General features: G+C 42.0%; 3 protein-coding genes and 4 long non-coding RNA genes across 8 annotated transcripts; 1 reads left to right on the top strand and 6 right to left on the bottom strand.

Moving 5' to 3' along the window:
- Window positions 1-800: 800 nt before the first annotated feature.
- Window positions 801-1101, bottom strand: lncRNA:CR44647 (long non-coding RNA:CR44647). Its single transcript, NR_124659.1, has one exon. It is a non-coding gene; the product is annotated as a long non-coding RNA:CR44647 (long non-coding RNA).
- A 599-nt stretch (window positions 1102-1700) lies between these two features.
- lncRNA:CR44646 (long non-coding RNA:CR44646) lies at window positions 1701-2001 on the bottom strand. Its single transcript, NR_124658.1, has one exon. It is a non-coding gene; the product is annotated as a long non-coding RNA:CR44646 (long non-coding RNA).
- A 1599-nt stretch (window positions 2002-3600) lies between these two features.
- On the bottom strand, window positions 3601-4301 carry lncRNA:CR44645 (long non-coding RNA:CR44645). The gene has a single exon (NR_124657.1). It is a non-coding gene; the product is annotated as a long non-coding RNA:CR44645 (long non-coding RNA).
- On the top strand, window positions 4101-4601 carry lncRNA:CR44644 (long non-coding RNA:CR44644). The gene has a single exon (NR_124656.1). It is a non-coding gene; the product is annotated as a long non-coding RNA:CR44644 (long non-coding RNA).
- Window positions 4602-4737: 136 nt separating this feature from the next.
- On the bottom strand, window positions 4738-5346 carry Obp57a (Odorant-binding protein 57a). The gene is made up of 2 exons (NM_166395.3): window positions 5265-5346; window positions 4738-5213 (listed from the first exon to the last, which is right to left on the bottom strand). Exons 1-2 carry the CDS (start codon window positions 5325-5327, stop codon window positions 4767-4769), a joined length of 510 nt encoding a protein of 169 aa, NP_725966.1. The 5' UTR covers window positions 5328-5346; the 3' UTR covers window positions 4738-4766.
- Window positions 5347-5359: 13 nt separating this feature from the next.
- Obp57b (Odorant-binding protein 57b) lies at window positions 5360-6245 on the bottom strand. Of its 2 annotated transcripts, none has more exons than NM_001299703.1 (2): window positions 6168-6245; window positions 5360-6104 (listed from the first exon to the last, which is right to left on the bottom strand). In NM_001299703.1, the coding sequence occupies exons 1-2, from the start codon at window positions 6228-6230 to the stop codon at window positions 5742-5744; spliced, it is 426 nt and encodes a 141-aa protein (NP_001286632.1). In that variant the 5' UTR covers window positions 6231-6245; the 3' UTR covers window positions 5360-5741. The 2 variants fall into 2 exon arrangements, with proteins under 2 accessions (NP_001286632.1, NP_725965.1); NM_166394.3 differs by having other exon boundaries at window positions 5706-6104.
- Window positions 6246-6293: 48 nt separating this feature from the next.
- Obp57c (Odorant-binding protein 57c) lies at window positions 6294-6912 on the bottom strand. The gene is made up of 2 exons (NM_137637.3): window positions 6776-6912; window positions 6294-6713 (listed from the first exon to the last, which is right to left on the bottom strand). The coding sequence occupies exons 1-2, from the start codon at window positions 6827-6829 to the stop codon at window positions 6318-6320; spliced, it is 450 nt and encodes a 149-aa protein (NP_611481.1). The 5' UTR covers window positions 6830-6912; the 3' UTR covers window positions 6294-6317.
- Between the last annotated feature and the right edge of the window lie 6424 nt (window positions 6913-13336).

The following is a 13336-nucleotide window of genomic DNA, read 5'->3' as shown; positions in this document are numbered from 1 at the left end:
GTCCACAGCTTTCAACTAAACAATACCCATTACCCTACGCTAACTTAAAGTTGGCTAAAAATATGTGCAAAAGTATGAAATAAATTTTTTTCAAACCGTATATACACTCAAATCTGTTGACTTTATATTTTTCAACATACACTTTTACATCTTAGTAATGGGTATAAAATTTCAAAGAAAAAGGCTGCCTTTTTTTGGTTCTTGTTCTTGTTGTTCAGTTGAACTCCTCTGGCATTGTACGTCTATATATATGCACACCTCATTCCGTTGGTTTTTTTGGGGCCTTTCTTGCATCTGCGCCAAAAATCGGTTAGCGGAAGCGGAATTGCAGTAAAATCGTCATCGATGAACTCGGCGACCTCTTTACGCATGCAAACAACCACACTCATACGTCCGGCATTGCGTATACGTAACGTGCGCCAGGCGATTGTCGCAGTTGCGGAATATTTGCATAATTTAGCGATTGAATTTTATGCTCAAAAGCAAAGCGTGCAGCATCTGCTTTCCTCTTCCTACATAAACGCGCATCAGGCGAGAGAACGAGGCCTGGGAAGTGCTGGTATTGAGGAGCTTCATCCATTTCGCTTTTCATATATTAATTATATAATTTTTGCTGAATTCGGTCGTGGCCAGGAGCTTCCGAACAGCAGCATCGGCATCATTATTGTGCCGATGATGAAGATCATTCTTGCCGGGACATGGACAATAATTGCATGCAACATAATTAAAGCCATTAAAGCACTTAAGCTGCCGGAAAACCCAGGACATATGCCAATAGCCGTGCCCATAGGCAGTCGAACGAAGTTGGGGGGATATATTCAACGATAGAGTGGCCACTGGTCGAGTCATGTTTGCATATGCATAATTATGATGAAAACACATTTAAATGCATTTAATCGGGCGCATAGCCAGCCTCGAAGGGGAATCGGAACATCGTGGGAGAAGGGAGAAGAGGGAGGGTTTGCGACGGTCGGCCGAGGATCGTGGTTTTGGTCGACCTGGTTTGGCAGGTGGCTTATGGCCACGGCCCACTGCAAAGGCTTTTAACGTTTATTGGTTTTTATTTAATATTCCGTGCCCGTGGCGAGGCCGCAAGCATATTAAATTCATAGAAAGGTATTGCTCAATTTATCAAGCTTCAGTCAAAAGGCATATTTAAGTTAGACGAAGTCAATAGATTGCTTTAATTTCCGTTTCCGAATCTTGTAATAGATTAAATAAAAACATCATAACAGTTTTCTTTAATTTTTATGATATACGGTAACTATAAATTGAATATAACAAATGCAAATATGGATTTTATTTAAACATCCTGGCCGAAACTTTCTACTTTCACCATTTTCCACTTATTTATTTTATATTTTACTGCACGTACTTTTACTGCTGACTTTCGTTCTTATTCGACCAGATTTCCCAGAATTTAATACTCCAGAAATCAAATTTAACAAATAAACGAATTCATTTGATATCAGCAGCATTCAATGATAGAAATACAAGCTTCGAATGGCAGAAGAAATTCGTTTGTTGGCCGAGATGGATGCATTCGAAGTCCTTTAACAAAGGCTGTTTGTTGATTGGCACAGTCAGTGTGCAGAAAATCCTTTTCATAGCCGATGATATTGAAATATTTACCGATTTGCCTACTGCAAATTATGTATGCAATTTAAATGAAATTATTTATGTGCGAAGATTTTTCAAATATTTATACCAGACTAACAAAAGTGCATACACAAGTTTTATTTCTATTTACGTATACGTGTGTTGGCTATTTGTGGGCAGTTTTTGGCCACTCCGTTGTTTGTCTCGTCGGCCGGCCAGAAATTTAATTAAATCTCGGCGTGGCATTTCAATTTCATTTTCTATTTACACTTTGTGACAATTTTTACGCGTCAAGTTCTTTGCTGTATCTTTTTGTTTCGGTGCGATCCATTGTTAGTTTTTGTCCTTCCTTCAAGAGGGGCCTGGAGTGTGGACCCTTCATAAATGTTGCATGAGCCGCACTTCCCGTTTCCTGTCAGCGCGCATTTCGCTTTCATGACAATACAGAAAAAGGCCAACTGAGGAAGCAAAGATTTTTGGGTGGCTAAGCAGGAAGCTCAAACTTTGAAGTTGCCGGAAGTTGGGCTGTTGTCGTCTCTTTGACCCACTATCGTGTTGCCAAGCATTTACCCGGCCAATGGGATGCGATCGAAATATATAGCTCTTCACGTTTGCCCCCATCGTATTGACCCATTATCAGCTGTCCGACCTCGGAAGGCATCTGGGCAACATCTGCGGCGGTTTCAATTACCCGCACTTCCACTCAGTGTCACCTCGCACTCAACTTAAATATTTATAAAGTTTATTAATGCGCGTGGCACCTACGAGGATAAAGCCAAAAGACAAAGAGCCGTGCAAAACCAACCGGGAAGACCGGGAAAGAAAAATACAATTATAATTATTTATTATGCGACAGTTTCCATTCTGGCTATCTGCGTCTCCGCGGCTCCTTTGTTGCACTCTCTGCAAACGAAAGCGAAACGAAACTGTCGCGAGAGTTGGCCATAAATCATTTATGCAGCGTGTGCACACACACGCCGGCAAAACGACACTGAGAGAAATATTTGGAGTCGATTCGGAAGTAAAAGTAATGAGTATGGGTTGGAAGAGAAATTACTTCAAATTCAAAATATTCTCTAAAGTTGTCTAAAAGTATACAATGAAGAAATATTTTCATTGTAGATTGTAGATTCATTTTATAGATTGTTTCTAGTGTACGTATACCCATACGCATGCTGAGTATACAAAGTGGCATAAATCAACTTACACTCGCACACCTACACCCTTCACTTGTGTGTGTGTGAGGGGGGGGGGGTGTGTGGGTGGCTAGGGGATGAGTGTCGCGGGGTCTTCAAGACGTGTCTGCAGTCATATGCAGAACTTGCAAAGGGTCCTCTCCCGCCTTCCCCCCAAAAGTAAAGACGCTGCAGAAAAAAAACGAGGAAAACTTAAGCGCCCCGCTTCGTCGCCTTTGCGTCTCTTTACTTTTCCACTCCCACCACCACCCCATTCGTATCCCTGCCCCCTTCAATTTTTTTTTGGGATGCATGTCAGTGCCGTGTGTGTCTTTTGATAAGCGCACTCGAAGCAACAGAAAGTGTAGCGTGGCATAAGCTGAAGGCAGGGAGGAAGGTAGTATAAGTTTTCCTCGCTCTTCTTTCCTGTCCTTTTTTTTTCACTGCGCTGCTTCACGCCAAGCACTTTATTGGCAGTTGCTGAAGTATGCAGCACAGTGTAAGTTTGCCCGTTGAATTTAATTTCTGGCATGTGTGCTGGGGGTTGTGGGTATGATTAGATTGCTTTTGCTCTCAACTTTAAGCAGCAACTGCTATTGATAGGATCAAAAATATATGAAAAAGAAATGTATCTTTTTGGAAACTTAACATTGCATGAAAAGTTTGGTTTTTTAAGTTTTTATATGTCTAAAAAAAAAACTATTTAATTTAAAAAAGTCGGTAACAATACTTATTTTAAATGGTAAATTATAAAGACAAACATTCTGATCCCATTCGAAGCTTTCCACTCGTTGTATTACCACTATTTATATGTTATACTCGAGCTCTGGGATGTTGAGTTCCATTTCCACTTAATTTAAAGTATTTTCTTATGTTTTTATCAATACAAAATTCTACCAAATATTTTCACGTGTTCCCACCATCGACGCAAAAACTCATTGGCCTGCGGGGTGAACCATTTTCGCCTTTTTTCATCCTTGTCGGCTGCAGGAGCAGGCAAACGTTTTGCGTATGTTTATCCGAACTTCCGTCGATTTACCAAATTATAATTGCACTCACCCATCGAGAGGTGGGAATTTGTGGCGGTATATGGGGTGGCATTTTTTGGGGCGCAGTGCTCGGTACGTTTACAATGCACTTCCGCCCCATTGTTGTTTTGCATGTTGACATGGTGCAGGCAGCACCGCCATCGAGGCAGCCGGACATATTACTCATACGCCGTGTTGGCGCTGCCTCGGTTGTTGGGAGTGTGCGTGTTGACAATCATGTATTCGCTGGTTTTTCTGTTCTACGCTTTATTTTCTCTCTTTTTTTCTGTATCGCCGTGCTGTTGCCACTAATGTGCCACGCCCCTCGGCGGCGGGCGTTAAGTTGAGCTGACAATCGAAAGGCGAGAGGTGGCAGAGCGGACCAGTCAAGTGTGTGGGCGTTGCACGCTCGTCTTTTCTTTCAGCCGATGCCTAGCCCTGATCCCGATCCCCGAAGCCTCAGCTCCACGAAATAACAATGGCAGCGGCATCAACAGCAGCTGCAACAATGCAACATGACAACTTCCGTTGCATTCGCCTGCCGGCACAAAGGAAAGCGACAAAAAGTCGCACACAAATAAACACTCATACGCCCCGTGGAAAACTGTAACGGAATCGCATTGTGTGTGGGGAAAATGTTTTTTCCTGCTCGGGAACGACAAAAAATCACACACACACACACACACACAAATCGGAGGCAGGTCCTGAGAAATATGGAAAGATTCTATTCACGGCATCAGATTGTAGGAATTTACCTGATTTGCAACGAATCAATTATTATTGTTATGTGTTAACCTGCTGCGTGATTCCAGGTCAAAGCAATTAATTGGATTCCATTCGGATCGGTTTGATTTAATTCAAGCGCCCTGCGGCACGCCTCGTGCAATTTTAATTAATTATGCTAATAAGCCCGCAAATTAAAATGATTATATATTACTGTGACTATGGCGACATTGTTTTGATTTTATAAATCGATGGTATCGTAATCAAACAGATCCGCCTGCTGTTCAGCTATTAGTCCAGCGGTTTCCTCTTGTATTTGTTCATATGAATCGAACTTGATGACTGAATGTCCGGATTTGAATGCACATATTACCAATTTATAGACGTAGGCACAGGTTTCTTGGGGAGCCTTCTCCATGCACTTTGATATGGATACCGCTGTCTCACTGGTTGCTTTCATTGATTTCAGATCGACTTCACCCCGAGCATTTAGCCATTTGGTTGGCTCTCTTTCCAGTTGACACTTAATGTTGCACTTGTGCTTCAGTTCGACATTTTCCTTGAGGACATTATCCAAATTGTCGGTATCGTCAAACTTCTCATACTCTTCAATGGTAATATTATTGATTCTCAGACAATCAATAAAATCGTCATAGGTTCCTTCGAAAAAGTCAAAGGGTTGGCTTTCCTAAAATGTATTTATTTGTAAATCAAATATATTTTAGTTCGTGTATCTAACCTTAGCTTGGCTAAGCGAAACAACGATAAGAAGCAAAAAAATGGCAAGTCTAGTGTTGAACATTGTTAACTTCAGACTGAACAGCTTAAAATCAATTTTCCACTTATTTAACACAATTGCCATTGAGTTGATAGACCTGTTATTCAGAATAGTGCCTGAGTATTTTTAATTTCATGAGATTGTAAATCAATCATTGGTAGGGTCATAAGCTAAGCGTCTATATTTTCCCTCGGTTTTATGTACCCATAATTTAAGATCATTTGATTTATGCGACAACTTTTTGTTACACTTAAAATTAATTACTCGTTTCGAATAAGCTCTAATAAAAATTACGTGGCACGCCTATTTGACTGGTGTTAAGTACATACTAGATCTACAATCTCTACAAATCACTCGTTTGAAATAGTAAAACTTATGTGAGTTATGTGTGGAAATTGTAGTACTTTGATTGTTTCCATATATTTAAATTATTGACATTTATTCCGAATCAATTACGGGATGGCCAGCCTTAAATGCACACATCACCAGTCTAAAACTGTACGCACAAAGTTCTTCGGGAGCCTTCTCCATGCACTTGGTAATGGATTTGGATGCCTTATCGGTCGTATTCATCAAATCCAAATCCATTCTGCCTTGAGCATTCAACCATTTCGTTGAATCCCTTTCCAGCTGACATTTAATATTGCACTTGTACCTCAAGTCGACTTTCTCGTTGAGCAGGTAATCCAAAGTTTCGTGTCGCGCGTATTTCTCATATTCTCCTATGGTAATATTATTAACTTGTAGACACTCCTGAAAGTCTTGCCAATTCCAATGAAATATATCAAAGGGGTGGCGAGCCTATATATTGTAGTTTGTTGAAAATAAATCAAAAGCTTAGTCAAATATAAATATCAATCCCACCTTGGCCAAGCTGAACAATAACAAAATCAGAGGCGCAATAAATACAAGTCTGTAGATGAACATTGTAGAAATGAAACTAAACAGTTGCTTGTGAATTTCCCGCTGGCATAAAACAATTGCGATTAAGTTGCTTGACCAGTTTTAGACCGATTATTCGTTTAATTTGTTTGTATTTTTACCCGCTTCGGTGACCTCATCGCTCTGCTCGAAGCTTTCAGTTAGACAAGTCACCATCTTAAACGCATATTCGCAATGATCTTCTTCCTCATCGTAGATTTTCTTGCAATCGTAGAGTATCTCTCGCAGTTCATCGCTCACGGGCTCAATTTGATCAATTTTATCCACATCCAAATAGCCATTGGTATCCAAAAGATTTCCCTTCTCCGCTAGGCAATGGATGAAGCATTTGTATCTTCTGTCGGTATTCTCGAGGTCATCCTCTTCGGAGCTGTTGCGATCGATGAGTTCCTGGAATTCAGCCTGGCTGATGTTATTGCTGGCCAGGCAATCTGACACGTAATTGGTTTCCTCCAGAAGTGAGAGACTCTATAATAAAAACCATACTTTCCAATTAACTGCCATATGAAACAGACCTCAGATGTGATTACCTGTATGGAGACCACGCTGACAGTCAAGATACATATTAGCCATAGCTTAAGCATTATCTAACGATTCGCAGAATCTGTTTCAAGATAAATATGGACATGGGTTTTCCTAGCACAGTAGCACCTCACGATAAACTGTTACTCGCAGAAAGGCGGTTCTGAATTTTATACACACTGGCTTGTGGCTAATTTATGGCGTCTAGCTTATCTGTATCTAGTTAGCTAGTTAATTGCGATCAACTGGTTACTGTACACAATATGAGCCAGTTGGAAGTACGATCTGTCGTGCATTTAATTGAGTCTCAAAACTCGGAACTGAATCAGCTTGCATTGAGCTCGAATCCAATGATTGATTTTCATTGGCAATTATATACTCTTACAATTTTTAAAGGCCGGCCACCAAAGCTTTTCCGGCAAAACTAAACACACACACTGTGCAAAGTTGCACGTAAATTTCATTTTATACGCAGTGAAATTCGCATAACATTTCCTGTCAACATATTTTGCAACACTTTTGTTGCAAAAATGAAGCGACAACTGCAGCGGCAGGAGCAACACAAAGCGACAAATTGCGTTGACAGTGGGTGGAAAAGGGGGTTTTAGTTTGGAATGGTTTGGTTTGGTTTGACTACAGTTTTTTTTTTTTTTTTTTTTTTTTTTGGAGAAAAGACATTCCTAACTATGCAACCCCATGCAACTGTAGACAACAAATGAAAATTCCAAGAATATTCACATTCGCAGTGAGTTTTGGCTTTTGCGGCCGGGACTTTGTCTGCTCTTTTCCAGCGACCTCCTGCTCCGCCAAACCGCTTGTCGCGTTGTTTACTTTGGTTATTTACGGCCTGAACAATTTTTTTCTTATTTTTGCCCTCTTTCTTTTCACGCTGCATACTTTGGACGGTTGCCAAAAAGGAAATATGTGTTGGGGAAAATTACAAATTTTTATGGTCATAGCTAGGTGCTAAACTGTGTCCTCGGCTGACCCAGCCTGTCGCTTCTAGTCCTGTCAAGTCCTGCTGCATAATTGCGATGCCATTTTGCCTATTTCTCAGCCCATCAATTTTTGAGGTTTTATGAAAATTTGGCATTTTCGCGAAACACGATATCGCTGTTATGGGTTTATTAGGGCGAAATTTGATTTCGTTGGACGCTAATTAGTCCTATGAAATGTTTCTGGGTCGATAAGCAGTAGGCATAATTCACAGGTCGACATGCACAATGGAAATGTGAAATAATGCGGATGTTCGAATCGAAATCAGATTTAATGGATTTCATAAATTTGGCATTATTTCTGCCTAATGGTAATTGAATATCAAACTTTTTGAAATTTAATGAGCCCACGCAAAAATTATAAGTATTGAACCTTCACTTCAGTAAAGTTTCAATGAAGGTTAACAAGAAAAAACTCTGACTTTCCTCTGACAGCTACTGCCATTTATTAAACATGTCAGGGGGAGCTGGTGTAGTTTTCTTTCCCTATTTTTCCCTCTTTTTCAGCTGTTGCCGCTGATACCTTTCCGGAAAAGTTGCCACAACAAAAGGAGAACTAGTAAAAAAAAAATATGTGTAAAAAGTTCTGGCTGCTTTGCGTAATAAAAATAAATAGTAAGTGACTTCAATATGCATGTCACGTATTTTGCATGCACTTTGATGCCACGCCCACCCCAACAAAAGCCCGCCCAAATACATTTTGGCACGTGCAGCAACACAATGGAATTTCTGGAAAAATGCGTAAAATGTTAAGGGATGTCGGTGGCGTAGCCATTGCATAACCGAAGCATCTTCTGCAACTGAGCCGAGACTTTGACTTCGCCAAGAAATTGCAACAAATTAATGAACGAACCAGAATCCCGCAGCTTGCCAACGACAATGACCAGGTTTCCCACGTTCGTTTCAGTATAGAGAACCACTAAGTAGTATACATTTATCAATTAGTTCGAAATGGAGAGCAGCATAGTCAGCTGCCAAGTTCATAGCATTGCCAGTTAGGTGCCGTTCTCGACGAAACCACTGGGGTGTGAATCGCTTCTCCAAGACAAACAAAGTCCGGGAAGTGGGTTCACATCCTGGAAGATGCAAGGGCCACGCAGCAAAAGGAGCAGAGGAGCAAAGGAGCTCCGCGCTCGAGACAGCTGCATCTTTGGCCAGCGGCAAAGCGAAGTGAAAAGCGGAGCAGAGCAAGGCAAACCCACTTCCCCGGCGGTAATTACAAAATTTTTAATTAAATGTTAAGCGTGGGATGGACGACTTTAAGCGCTCATAACCGAGAATGGGCACGCCGCGGAGCTTTAATTCGCAGTCCCGGTGGCGACAATGAATACGGCTTGACTCCCAGATGAGTACTGTTTATGTCGGACTTTCGCCAGTTTTTCACAGCTCTCGGTGAGATTTGCACGGCTCACTGCATTCGGTGGCAATTTTCCCACCCAAGCAAATGAACCTACACGTGATATAGTTCATGAGATCCATATAGTATGTTAAATAAAGAAAGCCGTTTTATTAGAGAATCCTGTGCTAAGAAATTGTTTTTAAATTAATATAATATTAACATAAATATATTAATATGAAATAGATGGTATATTGACTTTAAACTGCAATTCATTTTTAAATATTTTTCTGTAGTCTTGCTTCTGTTGCGCTGCTAGTATTTTTTACAACTTTCATTATTCCAATTCCATTTCCCGCTAACAAAAGGGTGCCAAATCTTCGTATATAAATTGAAGGTCCAATTTTTTTTTGGCAGCAATCTGGGGGCTTAAAGTTGGAGCTTAGAGCTAGCTCGTGTGCGAATAGTTTTGGCGTATTTTCAGAGGATGCGAAGGGCGAATGGAAGAGAAAGCGTTTGGCTAACTAAAAATAAACCGAGTGTTAAACGTGGCTTACACACTGGCCATTTTTATTGCCAGGCTGGTCCGTCAGCCGTGAATAATCGCATTAGTTGTGAAATTAAAAATTACAAAATAGAATAGATAAATCCGCCCACGGCTGGCTGGTTGACTATCTAGCTGGCTTGAGGTAAGCCTTTTGTTGGCCCAAAGGCAGAACTATTAACTGACCCCCTTCTCCGTTGTGTGCCACATACACATAAATTCGATTAAAACGTCCTTTTTTATGTTTGTGAGCGTGTGTGTCCATGGACTTACTGCTAATTGAATTGCCGAGTCGAAAGAGAATTAGTTAAGCCAGTTTGAGGGTTAATGTGCTGGAAGTGACCCCCGATGTATCCAACGGGGTCAAGGGTGGGTTGCCGACTTTTTTAAGGGGGCGGAGAGCTCATTATTCTCGAGCAGGTTACCATATCCCTTTGAACTGACAACCTGGGGCACTTACGTATGGTTTTTTTTGTTGCCTACTTTTCAGGGCGGACGCCTCAGCTTTTGAGCCAATGTCCTTGAGGAATGTTCAATTGTATATAAATATCTTTGCAATGGTGGTGTTCCTTTACGCTATGCATATTTTATTCACAGCCGTTGACCAAGATGTCACAATTGTGATGACGTCAATGCCAAGTCCTGGTGTAAATTTAAATCCAATCTCATGGCAACGAAGAGGCAATGCCGGCAAAAAGATGAAGAGAAAATGAAGAAGTGAAATCAATTTCTTTTGTGTGTCGTTTGAAAGGCTTCAAATGATTTTCAATTGTTGCTGCATTGACAATTCACCAAATCGAAGTAGTATATTTTTCTCTCCACTCAATAAATACAAGGATATTGACTTTGTCCGTACGAGCTTCATAATCGGATTTTCGTGTTAAATGATTCTATTCCATGGCTTTTATGCGCCTTGCGCTGCCATTGGGTTCAACTTCGACTGCACGGGTTCAATAAACATTCGCACAGGTGACTGCCTGCATTGTGTATTAAATTCCAACACTTAACCCCCTTGACTGCAACTGTCTGCCGAGTTCGCTGGCATGGGTTAAACAGCACTAGACGGCGACTCATTACTTGAGTGCTAAAATGGGTGACTGCTTTTGCTGCTGTTGCTGCTGCTGCCTTTTTGTGGCAATTTTTGAGTGCGCTTTCTACAGTTTTTAACTTGAAACAACAACAGTGAGTCAAGTCCTTCTCATGGTCCTCGTCATTTTTCTTCCACTCGCTTCCTGCTCCCCGCATCCTCGATCCCCGAGCCATGCTGCTCCTGCTGCTGCTGCAGCAGGTGCATGCTGCTGCCCCGTTTTGTTTGCGGCAAAGTGCGCACCGAGCGTCATTGATGCTGACGTTGATGTTGCTCTAGCTGTTGCTGCTGCTGCTGCTGTTGTAGCTGTAGCTGCTGTTGTTGTTGTTGTCGTCAAGCTGCCACTTGTCACATGGCAACAGTTTAGTTTTCCACACACACGCACACCCACACAGCCACCCGCAATTCAAGCCCCCACCACACGGCCACCCACACACTCTCAAGTGAGTGCAAGTGCCGGCTCAAGTTGCACTCTTACATGCAGCAAACGGAAATCAACGCAGAGCGCCCAGTCGTCGGGCCAAATGAATAGAGAAGCTCCACCAACTCAGCCCACAAGTCCCCCCCCCCCCCCTCCACCCTCGGCACTCGTCCATCGTCTGTGGCAGTCAAAGGTCGCCGTTTATGTTGTCGAGCTGCTTTCCGGCCCAAAGATGTGGGTCTTTTGGAACTTTGGTAAGCATTAAAAAAGGCTAACAAATAATATTAAATATTCAAACAAATATTTATATTTACATTAAAATCTCTATATGAAGAAGTATATTTTTTGGATGTGTATAGTGCTTGTACACGGTATCAGATAGTCCGGACCCGCCTCGCACGGCGTCGGCATTGTTTTTTTGTACTGTGCCACTTTTCGTTGCTTTCCGGCTGGCTGCCTCCGTCCGCTCGACTGGCTCATGTCGAAAGGTCATTGGAACAGTAAACGGACTGCAAGCCCACTTCCTGCCGGCAACATGCCACATAATATAGTATGGTATGCTTGCAAATAAAATTGGTCACTTTTGCAATCCACACTCGAGCCAATTTTGAGTGCAGACAAGCCGCAAGCAATTTGGACCCCTTTTCCCAGCTACTCATTTGTGTGCATTCTTAATAATTTTGTTATTTTCGGCAGCATCTGGATCTTAAGTCCGAGAAATTGTGTACGTAATTTGTGGAAATATTAGAAAAATCCCAGGAAGGAGCTACAAATTGCCAAAAACAATTTGTCTTCACTTAGTGCTCCTTTGGCTTGTAAACATTTATTCATTTGGTTTTTTCTGTTTTCTATGTATTTTTCCCCTTTTATTTGTCATCTGGCCGATGGATGACGGGCTGCGGGGCAATTGCACTTTAATTCTTTAAAAGCTGACTTCCCAAGAGGAAAAGTGCGAGGATCCGAATGCATCCAAAAGTGGTGTTGCATCAAAGGACTTACGATAACCCGCCCAGCTGCAGGATGCGCCTTAACTGCTTCGCTTTCTTTGGGGGGGCTGGCAAAATATTTGTGTACATGTGTGCATTGTTGCATAAGTTGTAAAAATAACCTGCTCCACACTTGCCGGCAAGCAAACATGGAAAATATTTAGTTTCGATACGTTGCCTTTGGGCCAAACTCATTTAAATGCAAATTTTTAGCCAAGACGTGTACTGCGTTTGCTCCAGCTCAAATTACTTGCTGCAGATGCATAAAATTTAATAACTGCCAGCAAGTATTTAGCCTTTGTCCTGGCGAATGGGTAACATTTGGTAGAGCATACACACTCTAATGCAGGACACAATAAGCTAGCGCAAACAAAACGAACTCGGCGATGCACTTTGTGAAATTATGCATAAATACTGCATTTAGGTGGACGAGAGTGTTGACCCCTGAGCTGGGGAAACTCTTGAGCCCAACCTCTTTGCTGGAGGCCAACGTGTTCCTATTGCCTCTGGCATCAAAAGTGTGAAAAGAATTTTAAATGTGTGCAATTACTCAAAAGGTTTTGCCCCGCCCAACAACTCCGGCACACACATATTCACCTTTTTGAGCTGACCAGATTTATGTGGCCGGTTGATATTGTTTTTTTTTTCTTTTCCTCTTCTTCTCCTCCTGGGCAACAACCACAGTTGACACTACTGGCATCTCGGGATCTCCGGAGCTCTGGCCTCTCCTCTAGCAGCTATTCCAGCTAATGTCCTCAATCCGTTGGCATTTGAAGCCCTTGTCTGTGCTTTCCATATCCCCAACTTCTGCTCTGTCTGCCGCTTCATGACAAATGTTTTTGTTTACCCCAACATAATTCTTTTGTGATTGATGTGCTTCCTTCACCCGTCATCCCCGCCTTGCCCCGCCCCTTTTTCCACAGGATCTCAACAATTTTTCCCCTTTTTTTGTGTGCATAGGCTGGCTGTCGTACACATTCTATGCGCCGTACGTGTGTATATATAATTTTTGTCGCCTCGTCCTGTGACACTTGTAATAATTCGCATCCATATTCTGGGTCATCCGGCAGCCGAGTGTTTGAAACCCGTCAGCGCACTTAGTGCAGCCTTATCATCCCAGGTGCTCATGTAGTTGATGTGTTTATGTGAAGCTTGGCCGCTGGGATAACCCATAAATGTTCCTGAGGGCCACTGCAACCA

This window comes from Drosophila melanogaster, chromosome 2R, assembly GCF_000001215.4.
Source record: "Drosophila melanogaster chromosome 2R".
NCBI lineage: Eukaryota > Metazoa > Arthropoda > Insecta > Diptera > Drosophilidae > Drosophila > Drosophila melanogaster.
The sequence above is the reverse complement of the archived record's forward strand: the minus strand, read 5'-3'. Positions and strand labels throughout refer to the sequence as shown.